The sequence below is a fragment of the Sparus aurata genome, chromosome 4 (assembly GCF_900880675.1).
Source record: "Sparus aurata chromosome 4, fSpaAur1.1, whole genome shotgun sequence".
NCBI classification, from domain to species: Eukaryota; Metazoa; Chordata; class Actinopteri; order Spariformes; family Sparidae; genus Sparus; species Sparus aurata.
Genome location: NC_044190.1, coordinates 23686024 through 23699205, shown reverse-complemented (window position 1 = coordinate 23699205; position 13182 = coordinate 23686024). Strand labels below are relative to the sequence as shown.

Genomic DNA, 13182 nt, shown 5'->3' with positions numbered 1-13182 from the left:
AGAGGCTGGAATATTCTCATGAGAGTTTCAAAACTGTTTCCTCACGGTGCAGCTCCATGTATGCGACGGGTAAACAATCCACACCATGTGATTTACACTTCTGTATTAACCCCTCTGTTCTCTTCCACTGCAGACAAACAGCCTAAACAAGAGGAAATAATGTGATGGACGCCTTGACATGAAAAATACTTGAATACTCAAACCTTAAAACAAAATGTCTCTTTAATTTGTAAGTGTCAACAGCAGTACAAAAGATGGAGTGATGGGAGAAGATTTCTGTAACACAATTTCTGTCTCTTTTACAGAAAAGGAGGAAATTCTTGAGGTAAATGAGCTTAAACAGGCAGTTATTCATCCCACTGTTGCATTGTTACAATGGACTGAGACATACAGAAAATGGTGTTACGTTATAATATGCCTGAATTGATCCTGTGGGGATAATTTAATCATATACAGTATACACATTTTCTATGTTGCCTAGGTGCAACCAAATGTGTCACTCATTGGTTTTGTTTTTACTTGATATATTGTATTAATACTACCGAAGCCGAGGAGATCGCTCTCCACACACACCACTGTAAAATTATTCACCTTAAGTTTACCTCACGTCAATACTGCACATGGAAACCAAAGACTTGCTGGTGTACACTTTTTGAAGCCAAGCAAAACAAAACAAATATTTAAAAAAAAAAAAAAAGAAAAAGAAAAAAAAAGAAAATTAGCAATATTTTCATTTTTTTCTTTTTTAGCAATAATACCCCTAGCAAATAATTGATCTTTTTGTACTGTATAAAGAAGAATGTGAACACAATTGTGATGGCAACATTTTTTTTTAAGTTGAATTAAAAACTTTACATTGGACTGTACAAGATATTATGATAAACTATTTACATATTCAGACATAAACTTTTTTTTTTTTTCAAAGCAGCAACAGACACTATGTATTTCATTTTCTCTACTAACACCCAAACAATACTTGCCATGGGCCTAGGTACCTGCCAGGAACAAAGAAAAGAAAAAAAGAAAGAAAAATCTACGCAGAAATTTGTATCAGGCTGCCAGCAATTTCAAAACAATGGCTCCAGTGATAGAAGAGCCACAGACAGTGTTGCTTGAGAGACAACTCTAAAAAGCAAAAAAGTACCAAAGACAACTATAACTGTTGCCCCGAACAACAAATCTTACACTTCTGAACAGCAGCTAGCATGTCAGTCCAGCATGTCAGTGAATTGTGCTGATTAAATTAACACAGAGAACATTCCCACCATTTACATCACAACAGACAGAAAAAAATAAAAATAAAATAAAATTACAGTAAGTAATGTTGAAACAGAATACAAGCCTTTTGTCTTCCGTTGTTTAATTCAAACCATTTGCGTGTGAATAACGAGGAAAACAACTGTGAGGGCTACATTTGCAGATGGCTGGATAGTCATGAACACTTGGAAAAAAAAAAAAAGAAACAGCAACGTACAAAAAGTCGACGTGGAGAGTATTAATTAAGGACGCATGACGTGTGTGCATTTTGCCACATTAACACAAATAAATATTTGCACGCTCCCACCTTTTTTAGAAAAAGAAAATCTAAAAAAACGTCACTTGTGTCTGAAACAGTCATTCATGAAAACAAACAGCCGTGTTTATTATTACAATGTAAAAATGCAAGCCAGATGCATGCAGATTTTTTTCTTTTTTTTTAAGGATGACATCAGCTCCTCATAAGAAATTTGAACACCCACTATGAGTGCTGTAATAAACACAAAACACAGGTGAGGATATACAGCATACCACTTAGATTGACTTAGATTGTATCATGATTGGAAAACAAATTATCGTTAAACTCTTGTACATCAAGTGCTTGTCGTTTCAACGAGTACCACGTAAGTCGAATGAGTACAGCTTTTTTCATTTCGATTGTTTTTTTTTTCCGATTTGAAAAGTCCAGGGAAGATTATCAAAACATCAGCGAGTGAGGTGCTTCTCTCTCTGTCCCAGGTTCAATACTGCTCTCTTCCAATAAGCAGAAAAAACTCAGCATCTACATGAGGTACAGTGACTTGTCAGGTTTTTAAAAACATGAAACCACGTTGTATAAAAATAAAAACATGAAAAGGAAAAAATGACATAGAACAGCCAAATACATAACTTATACTTCACTAATGAACAAAAATATATATACTATGTTATATTTACAATAAAATCTAAATGAGATGGTGAATTCACTAAGAACAATTTGGAGCTCCCGATTCATCAAACATGTAGGTTTTTTTTTTTTTTCTCTTCCTCTGATTGTCCATGTTGTTGTTTTTTTTTTTACTGACAATTTTAGAGCCAGCAGTGGCTAATAATAAATACAATATGTCGATACTCTACAGTTTTCGAATACAATATACAATGCACTGAAGTCTGAAGTCTGGTGTTCGACGGCTAAAACGAGCCTGCTGTTGAATTTTCTGCTCACTTTCTTGTGCTGAGTCTCTCCCCTAGGCAGCCCTGAAGCTTAAACAAAGTGTTCATTCATCACATGTGTCTTTGCATAAATAAACAAAATAAGTAGACAAAAAAAAAAAAGAAAAAAAAAAGACTCAAATCTGGCAACTGTGAGAGCAAACCCACTTGAGTCCAACTGGGGAATTTTTGTTCATTCAGGGTGATTTTCCTCAAACAGCTTCACATTAATCAGAATTGATAAAAAATACAATTTATATCCAGTGCTTATAACACTTATGAAACATCGTCTCCTCGTGAGCTCTTGTCATTTTTTGTCCTTTCTCGTTTTTTTGTCTTTTTTTCTCTCTCGCCGTATAAGCACAGTCAAGTTTCAGTTCCGTGTAGAGAGTCCTTTTTGACTACCAGCCGACCTAAGCAGTGTGGCGTGGTCATGAAAATATTTACAGTCACATACAAATCAATCTAACCACCGACAAACAGGAGCAAACAGGTTAAAAATACCAAAACAGGTCGACTCGGAGGGAAATCCGCTTGGATTGTTGAACGTAGGAGAGCATCCTTTAAAATGTCTTGTACCTCAGAATGAGAACAATGTTGAAAAAAGATGTGATGGAAAAAAAAAATGAAACGGGAATTATTAATGCGGTGGTTAAAAAAACCTTAAAGACTGAATATAAATGCTTCCAAAAAAGTAGAAACAATGCAAGCCAGCGCTGACAGTAAGACAAATAGAGTACAGAAGATATGAGTGCTTAAGAGATATAAAGAGCTGTCTGTACCAATTCGAGTGAGGAGAGAAATGCAGTGACCAGCAGTGGGTGGATCTTGACCAGTTAAAGCCAGTAACCAGCCATTCAGATCCTTCAAAAAGCTCTGTGCTCTTTTCTGAAATGGACAGGTTCAAGGGCAAGGGAGGGGAATAGCTGGACTCATGCATTAATAATGCTGTATTTCAGATGATACCCAGTCGTCAGTCATTTTAATAATCCCCCACAGCTTGATGTACTTGTTCCATCTGCTCGCCAGTGCCTGGTGATTGGGCCAGGGTGGGAGCCCTGTTGAGGCCTTACTACCAGCACTTTGATGGAGAGCACAATGAGGGACACACACCCCATTTTTATTGTTTCCTCATCCCTCCCTGGTGTTTTTTCCTTCTCTGAGCCAGATGGCGCCCCCTGGGTGCTGAGGTTGCCACGGGCAGGGGTCAGAGCAGGGCATGGCAGGGAGGGGAGCCACTTAGACCTTCTGCCCTGAAAAGAGGATCTGAGTCCCAACATCAAGGCCTTGCTTTATCTAGCTGCAGCCTCCAGAAGGTCACCGCTTGTCAGCTTTTCAGCTGAAATCTGGATAGAGGCTTTGTGCCCCCTTGTTTCTGAGTCATTGCATGTTGTCCTGTTTTAAATGCAAGAGTTAAGTGCATTTCCAAAAGCTGATAAAGATTACTAAAAATAACAACATAAGGCTCCAGGGTGACAGAATAAGATTTGTATAAGTGCACTAACGCAAAAATCAGTGTTTTGAGTTACTCCTGTCATGTGTATATAACGAGGTAAATTAAGAAACAAACATATGATTTGAGCCTCGCTCTCAGTTTATAAATATCCTCATAAACTGTCACTCTGCTTAAGACTACGGCAGTAATCAAGTCATTGCATCAGCCCGATGTCCGTGCTCTGCTTTAAGACGTCTTAGTGTCAATTTAAGATTTACAATGTCTAAAAAGAATTAAGATTGAGAAAAAAATAAAAAGAAGCAAGACGTAAGACTTTAAACTTGCCGTCCAAATAGGGGTTAAGGCGTTTAACAGAACGCACTGTAGCTGAACATTGTACAACATCAATTTGAGATTGTAATGCCCCCAAAGCTGCCTTTCGCTGCTGTTCCAATCCCACAGATTGGAGGCCTTTGGCCTTTTAGCATTCTGGCCTGATTACAATCACTCTGATTAAGAACTTGGTGAGTCAGAATGGGTTGCAGCAGAGCTGGAGTAGAGTTGAGGATGCCACAGTGCTCCACATTGACGGGGATGAGGAAGTGAAAGGGCTGGCCAGTTTCATTGATGATCACTGCATTGGGCTCCCTGGAGAACAGCTAGCATTGCATGCTACCACCCAAAGATGTCACATACTGTAACCTCCTGCAGAGCCTGCTGCCTCCAAGTTCCTGAGTTTCATTTGTTTATTCTGTTAGGCTAAATTAAAAAAAAAGACTGGATAATGAAGCTGTATTAAGAGATCAAGAGATTGTCCAGGACTCACGAGGCCTCTCCCAAAAGACTATTTTTAGAAACAACTTGAAATGTTTGGCACTTCTGCACTAAACTGCAGTTTGTGTAATAACAATAACAACATAACATAATAATAATAATAATAATAATAATAATAATAATAATATGTAATTTCCCTCTGTAATAAGTTGGAATCACTCCATATGAATTTTGAGATATTTTGTTCTGGTAACAATTGATTCTTGATTAAAAACATTCACAAGCTGTTGGCTGGCACACTATACCTGAGTGAGAATAATATTCCCATCTTGAACAGTTATGCAATATATCAAAATCACCTAATTGAAGAGGAAAAGCAAGGTAAATGACTGTAAGAATTATAGGTTCATATCAAATATGCAATTTCAAGTTCCATCTTTAGTTCTAGGCAATGACCTAATTGTGTAAATGTCCATGATCCACAACGAAAAAAAACAAAAAAACAATGACATGAAAAAAAAGATCTAAATTACCACAACCAAACTGCTTCACACACTTGAAGAAACACTTAAGACCAAATAGCTTTTGATTCAGATGGAGCCACACCTGCATGCTGGCTCCTAAATGATACATCAGTTATTATTATTATTATTTTTTTTTGTTTTTAAAACCTTTGTGGTGTTGTTTTTCTTTTGCTCTTTCGCTCCCTCATATCGTGTCAGACCAGCCCTCTGGGCATCCTCCTGTATGAGTGTTGTGTCTGCATCGGCCTCTTCCATCAAAGAGGTCTTAGTTGGCGCTGACCGGCTCTTGTGTTTCATTTTCACTACTATAGTCTGATTTGGGCTCATCCTCAAAATCCTCGTACATGTCCATCTCGTCCTCACCGTTGACCGGCTCGCTGTTGTTCGCCATGGTGCTGGGCTCTAGCTTCATGTTGTAGGTGCTCTGGATGACGGGAATGGATGGCTCCGGACTCGCTGAGGCACTCGAGCACTCGGATGTCATCTGAGGTGAGGGTGTTGTGGTCGCCATGGTGATGGCCCCAGGGTAGACCATACTGGCGCTGGTGGTGATGGGAAGCTGTGGCGGCTGTCTGGATGTTGGAGAAAGAGATGAAAATTAAGATTTAACCACACTTCTCTCTTCTGATACAAACTTGACCTTCAGACACAATGAAAGATCCGATGGAGAGGAGGCCGAGAGTGTTGCTGAAGAAGTGAGTACTGTGAAAGGTGTTCAAATTTTTCCTTTTTTTCCTGCAGCAACTCAAACTGAGATGGTTGGATTAGGGGTTTCCCACAGCAGCTTTAAGCCAGCAGCTCTGTGAAAATGATTTGGGAAAAGAGAGGTACTCCTGACAGCTCCCGTCTTGAGCTGTTCAGAAACACTACCCAGTTTATTGGTGACATAAAACCAATACGTGGTTAGTGCTGCTCTTGTCTGCTGTAGTGCTGGATGATTGATACTCCAGCCGCTGAAGCTTATGACTGACATGGGAACACCTGGAGAAGGGTTCTCCTGCTAACCACACACAGTAAATTAAAGTGTTAAGCTTCAGACTGCCGCCCTCCAGGCTTCTGTAAGTCTATACCTACAGCTTATATCCTGTAATAATGTCTGCACTTCAGGCTCCATTTGCACACTGCTATTGTCTAAAATTTTAAAATTACAGCTATTGAAAAACTCTTATTTTAATGTGCATGTCAGGCTCTTGTCTTAAAACCGATACAGTAGAGGTTAACTCAACGCTCGCTTTGGGAAATGGTGCTTACATTTTATTGAGAACAAGCTCTGAGGAGGCAAAACGCTACAGTCCAGTTGGTATGATTGTCTGTGTTGCAGACCCGCAGAATTTGGCAAGGATGCATCTGGAAGCACCGGACCACCTGGAGCTGCGGCTTTTGGTTGATGTCACTGCTAGGTGACGTTGCGTTGCTTGGCTTTGGCTTGTCTGTTTTGAACATAGCGGCCAGGAAACAAACTTGCTCACATTGAAGCCGAAGAGTGCACAGAAATATGATTTATATTTGATCAGCACAGGCTAGATTTGACATTTTGCAAGCTAGCTAGCTGCTGTTGGATGGTGCAGCATATGACCAGATCGCCCGCTCTCCAGTGAGCCTCGATCACCCACTTAGATCCAATGAACAGGATCTATCGCCTTTCTAGTCTGGATCTAGTGTGTCCGCATAATTGCAGTGTTAAGGTTGCTGTATTAGTGACTGCGCACCTACCCGACAGTAAAGAACTGCCTCATCTCTTGTCGCCGTGAGCGCATCATCTGCTTGTACTCTCCAATGCGGAGTTTTTTTCCGTCGATGATGCAGGTCCTCTTGGGCCGAGGCTTGTATTTGTAGTTTGGGTACTTCTCTAGGTGGAGCTTACTCAGACGGGCCTGTTCCTCGTAGTATGGCTGCTTGTCCTGGTTTGACATAGACTTCCACCGTGAACCTACGCAACACAGGAGATTCAGATTTCAGTATCACAAACAGGAGCAAAGCTGTTCAAACTGATAGTGAGCATGAGTAATTCAGTTAGTAGGGTTATGGCTCAACTTTTCCGTTACAAGAGTTCGGATGGGAATCGAGATGTTACCAAAATTGGTCAATATTGTCATTCCTGATCAATTTTCTGTGTGGAAAAAGTAGGCCTACACAGGTTTTCAGCATTAATGCAACTGTTTCATTATCTCTGAGTCTGAACAGTATATAGGTATGGTAGTAAAATCAAGCTTGAATGTACTTCAAGTGTGCAAAAGTTTCACTGTTTAATGGCTGTTTAATTTGGAAACCGGTTCTTAACTGGAACTGGTTCTGGCTTCCCTTCCCCAGTGACACTGCATACAATGTCATATACAGAGTATCGGCATATTGCTGCTGTTTCCCCCTTTATTCAAATGTATTTTTTTACAGACATTACACTGTATGATACAGATACACACTTTGGAGCTTTTCACCTGGAACCAGTTCTTGATTACCAAACCTATATTGGGACCAGTACGTCATGTAATAGTCACAGTCAAATCGCTTTCTTTAAAACTGATATTCTAGCAAAAAATCATGTCCCATCAACTTTTCTGCACCAGCCCATTGATAGCCCTGAATATGGACATTATCTGAGACGAGAGCCATGCTTCGATGTCACACAGCAAGGAACAACAAGCTAGTGTAGTAAATACTGCAGCTCTTTGAAGTGTCCTACTAGGCACTGGATGACAGCACTTTTAACAGCTCTGATGTATGGACTCCAATGCTGAGGGGACAAGACCCATTTAGCCTCTGTCATTTTTCATGACAAACACTTATGGTAGTGATGGGCCGTGAATCCATCTGTATGCTGAGGTGACCCGACGCACGGTGGCCTATGAGATAACACACCCTCTCCTTTAGATATGAGCAATTTTTTCCGATCAACTGTACTTATTTAAAAACAATAAACTCATATATAAATGTACATAACACATTTCTGTTAATTCTGTATGCCAACGACTTAAGTGCAGATACAGGTCACAGCAATGTATTTGACAAAGTACTTAGAGTGGAAGTAGTTAAATTGTCTAGGGAGATGATACCTTTAAATATTTCATACAGTGACTTTCATACATTTGATTTAAAAGGTCTTACCCAAAATCTTGCTTATGTTGGAGTTGTGCATGTCAGGGAAGGCCTGGAGGATCTTGCGCCGCTCGTCCTTGGCCCACACCATGAATGCGTTCATTGGCCTTTTAATGTGGGGCTCGTTGTTGTTCCTTCCTCGGGCTTCCCTGAAGACTCGTGCCTCGGTAGATCCAGTGCCTCCTGTTGGCCAACAATAATAGGGTTGGGGTTTATCTGCAGAGCCATTTATTTCCTTGGACCCTGCAATGGCCAGAGCAGGAACAAGAAGAGAGAGCGAGGCAGGACATTGATTAAATGACGAGCCATGTTCGAACTCTCCTTCATTTACTGTCATCGCTGCTATCATCATCATGAACATTGTTTCAGATGAGTGCAGGGCCACGGACCCTCCTGGGGAGGTAGACTTTTCCATTGAGTGGAAAACCTGACTTGACAGGCATTTTATTTTATGTGCTATAAAAGCGAACACAATGTCAGTTTAACGCTCAACAATATATTCTCAGGTCTTTCCAAAACCAGAAGAGGAAGAAGACCTTGGACTTTGGTAGCAGTTAAATATTTTGTCTGCAAGTTTTCACACGTCTCTACTCAGCCACATACATTTCAATTTGACATTGATAGTGTTTGTAAAAAGTGCAAGAATGCCAACATAAATAACAAATATGGGACTTGGGGCAGTCTCTAAAATTCATTCCTCTGCATTACTCTTTCTCTCTTTTTTCTTCCTTCCTTCTCGAGCGTACACACACACACACACACACACACACACACACACACACACACCTACACACACACACACACACACACACACACACACACACACACACGCACACACACACACCCACACACACACAAACAAACCAGGCACACATTTGCGATGAGAGACTGTGCCGATTCTGCAAAGTGCCGTTTCTCAATCAGGGCATTCACAATCAGCATAAGAGAGTTTCTCTCAGTATTAAACTGTACATCAGGCTGATAATGATTTCTGTTTGCATGCGCATTTGCTTCCTTTTATATGTAAGATGTGAAAGAATTAAATAAAAGCAGTATGAATATTTAAACAAACAAAAACATGTTGATAAACAAGGCTTGAAAAATAAGACAAAAAAAGCCTTCCATATGCTACGATACATCTTTAATGATCTCAAATCTGGAAAAGAAAGCTTGGGATGACTCATGCATATTTCATCATCCACATGTGAAGCCTTCTCATTAGACCATTCCACTAGCAGCCTTGGCACACGTTACCTGGGGTTTGATTTCTATTATTATTTCAGTTGATAAACAAAATCAAACTCTTAATGAGTAACGGAGGGCTGTGCAGAGACATTAATTCCAAATCCGTAGAAAAAAAAAAACCCTCGCTCTGCTCTAATCACTGAAGATGCTGCTGCACCACACTCAGCCTCGAGAGTTTGAGTGTCTTCACTTCTAAAAAAGCGTGTCGTCTTTTCAAAAGTATTATGGGAGGCAAGAAGTGAAAAGGCAATCTATGAGTGAAGGAGCACACAGCCACCTCCAGTATAATAGAGATGGAGGTGCGGAGGAAGTTTCTCCCAGTACAAAAGGCCCCGCAAATCGATTTTCACCAGTTTGTGTTTAACAGTCAAACAGACACATTTATGATCCACAGAGGCTCTCCCTCATCTGGGAGGCCAGTGAAAAAATTGTGTTTTCAGATTGTGACTGCCCAGAGGATTCAGCTCCTATAGTCATATTGTTCAGGCCCACGGAAGTTAAGAGTCACAATCATATTGTTTAAGGCATCTCCTGGTCTTATCTGAAAATCCTGGTTATGTCCTCAGCAAAATATAATTACAAAAAAAAGATATAAAGTACATATGAAATAAATAGAACAGAAATATACTTTTAGATCGTGGGGTAATAAAAAGACTTTCTCTCATTCTTGATAACCCTAGAAAACATAATCAATGTTGTACCTTCATTTATAACTATTCATAAATGTTGGTCCTACATTGTCATAAACTTATGTTATTCACTGTCAAACATTAAGTATGATCTTCAGTCAGGCAATGTTCAATCTAAAAACCCTTTGCCTAATCTTTTACTTTAATAACATGACACATTACCATAAATAAACAGTACATTCTTAAACACAGGTAACACTACATACTAAAATAAAATATTTAAGGGAGATAACCAAGTGTTTTGTGTCAGTTTTTCAAATCCTCTGGGCATCATCTCTTGTTCTGTGTGTTTGCCTCTGCCTCCTAGAAATGCTTGAGGCCCTAAAGCCATCATGAATTCAGAAATAATACACTACCTTTGCTGCCACCGAACCCCACAGTACGTTAATTTCATTTAGCATGCACTCACTGTACAGGATGAATTGATTTCACTTTGTTTGGTTTTGACAACCATGTTTATTGTGCAATGAAATGTGGTGTGGCGGAGGGCTGACAGTATCCATCAACGCGGGGCAATCTGCTGACTGCCGGGGCCAGATGAAGGTATTCATTAGCTCAGGAGCGCAGCGCTCACTCAGACACGACAGCCAGTGTCTGCGCCCCGGGATCGCTTGCTGTAATTTACGATGCCTCCCGTGCCATTACTCTATCACTGACACTGATTCAGCAATTTATATACTGGTGTGCATGCATATGGGCAGAGGTGAGCTTCTTACGGGGAGGGGGACAAAACAACCGCCTGCCATCAGCTAGTGCCACATCCATAGTTAGCCAGGAAACCAACCACGTGACTTGGTTCATTGGAGGGAAGCCAGATGAGGCATGGTTTTTTGCTCTCATGATGGCACATAGAAAAGTGCCTGTCTGCTCTGCTGTTGAAATGAACAAGTGTTACATCATCTTCCGCTATATTGAGTCAGGTGCTGTCGCCCTGGCTTGGTAAGGATCTACGTGATAAAGGTATCAAGCTAAATCTGGCCCCCTTATCCAGCCCCTGTAATGCATATGACTTAATCAGAGGCATCCTGCGCATTAGCAGCCAGCCTAAGCAAATCCCTGGAAACTGCAACACGCAATTTACTGCAACATTGTTTCTGTCTTTTTATTAAAAATCAAGACACCACTCTGACATTTTGCAAATGAGCATTAGCCATTTCTTTTTTTTTTTCTTTCCAGGAGGTGCAGGACATTTAGGAATCAGTTAGTTAGGTGTGTGATTGTGTAAATAAACACAGATGTTTAGCAGTGACAGGGGCAGGCCCCCTGGGTGGTAACCAGGGAGGGAGCGAAACAGAGGGAGTGCTGCTTAATAGAATTTATTGTGATTCATGAGGCCCGCAGCTCAAGTGTGACAGAGCGATATGAGAATCCCCTTTTAATTTGTCTCTCCTGGAAACACTGCAGATGAGCAGCATGAATTACAGTGAGAGAGAATGATTGTGTGTGTGTGTGTGTGTGTGTGTTTGTGTGTGTGTTTGGGGGGGGGGAGCGCGCGGGAGGAGGCGGGTATAAAAAAATGGAGAAAGGAGAGCGAAAAAGGGAGGAAGCAAGAAAAAGTGGAGAGAAACGTAGAATGCAGTGAGGCCCAAAAGCCGATCACACCTGCGAGCTGCAGGCTCAGACTCGACCATGTACCAAGCCAGAGGGTAGCAGTGCCCCGGCCGTCCCCTCTCCCTCCCTCCCAACCCTCCCTTCTCTCCTCCTTACTCATCTTTGTTCTGCGGGCAGACACATAATGTCACCCAGGAATCTGCTCAAGAGGATGAGCCTCAGTGAGCAGGCAACAATCACGCAAACCTGCCAAGCCCTCCCTGTTGGGATCAAATCTAACACCTCTGACTGAAGGCATTTACCGCTGACAATAGAGCCTCTCCCTCAGAGCAGGATCAGGCTAGATTAATGTGTATGGACAGACAGGACACAGCACTCAGTGGCCCCATTTGAGCCCGGGCCCCATAGCACGCTAATTAAAGCATTACAAATTACAAGTGATATAAGCCATATTATAACATGTCAGTCGTTTTTTTTTTTTCCTCTTCTTCTGCGGTTAGGACGATTTGAGCTTTTTGTCGAGCACTTGTGAGTGTGTGTGTGTGTGTGTGTGTGTGTGTCAGTGCGAGTGTGAGCACGTGTGAACTTAGGAACAAACAGCGGACCTGTTTCAACACGCAGGCTGCGGCTTTTACTTTTGTTTTCGCGTTCCCCTCTCATATGCATTTAGCCTTAAAGAGGAGTCTGATCTTTCACAACACGCCAGCAAAAAAGAGACGCAGAAACAAAAACAGATTTCTCCCACAGGAGGGTGAACTCGATTTTACCAAACTTTTTTTTCTCCTGACCGTGTCGACCTATTCAGCTATTGTTGTTGTGACTTGATAAATCATTTCGTCTGAGCCTCCTCATCTGAGCTTTCTTTCTCAGAAGAACTCCTCGGCAATAAAAGCCGCGGCTCGATTCCCACGGCCTCACAGCGGAAGGAAAAACAACAACAAAAAACCTCTTCAAACAATCAACTTGTATAAGACTTCATAACAGCTCTGAGCTACCGATGTAAAGAAACCCATCGCCCAATGATCTGTAACAACAATGCAACACTACTGTTCTTCTCATCCTATTCCACGAGGACTCTGTTAGAGACACGCTCCTCGGCTAAAGCCTTGTCTTTTCTCACTCTGCGGTTGATATCATCACACTGGGCGTTTTAGATTAATTCTGTTTCCTGCCTCCACACATCTCTCAACAACCCCTTTGTTCTCCGTGGACCCTCAGTGATGGGGGGGGGGGGGGGGGGGGTGCTCGGCAGTTTAGACAAACACAGAACCTCAGCTACACAGCAACTCCATAATACCACATGTGAATGAACAAAGGGGGGTGGCTCAGCTGTGGCCCTTAGTGGTATTTGGTAATGTTTTCATCGGAGCTTAAAAAGGGCTAATGAATTTGGGTTTTGTGCGTGTGGCTCGTGGCTTTGTAA

The 13182-nt window shown here is 41.4% G+C and overlaps 1 protein-coding gene across 11 annotated transcripts in view; it reads right to left on the bottom strand.

The window, feature by feature from the left end:
* Positions 1-204: 204 nt before the first annotated feature.
* The window catches only part of sox6 (SRY-box transcription factor 6), a 141316-nt gene continuing 128338 nt past the window's right edge, over positions 205-13182 (bottom strand). For 7 of the 11 annotated variants that reach the window (XM_030414933.1, XM_030414935.1, XM_030414932.1 and 4 more), the window contains 3 exons: positions 8284-8517; positions 6895-7111; positions 5447-5753 (listed from right to left, as the gene is read on the bottom strand). In XM_030414933.1, the coding sequence (XP_030270793.1) occupies positions 5447-5753; positions 6895-7111; positions 8284-8517 (758 nt within the window). Of the gene's footprint in view, positions 5754-6890; positions 7112-8283; positions 8518-13182 lie in introns of all 11 variants that reach the window. The other 4 variants (XM_030414941.1, XM_030414942.1, XM_030414934.1 and 1 more) reach the window with 3 other exon arrangements.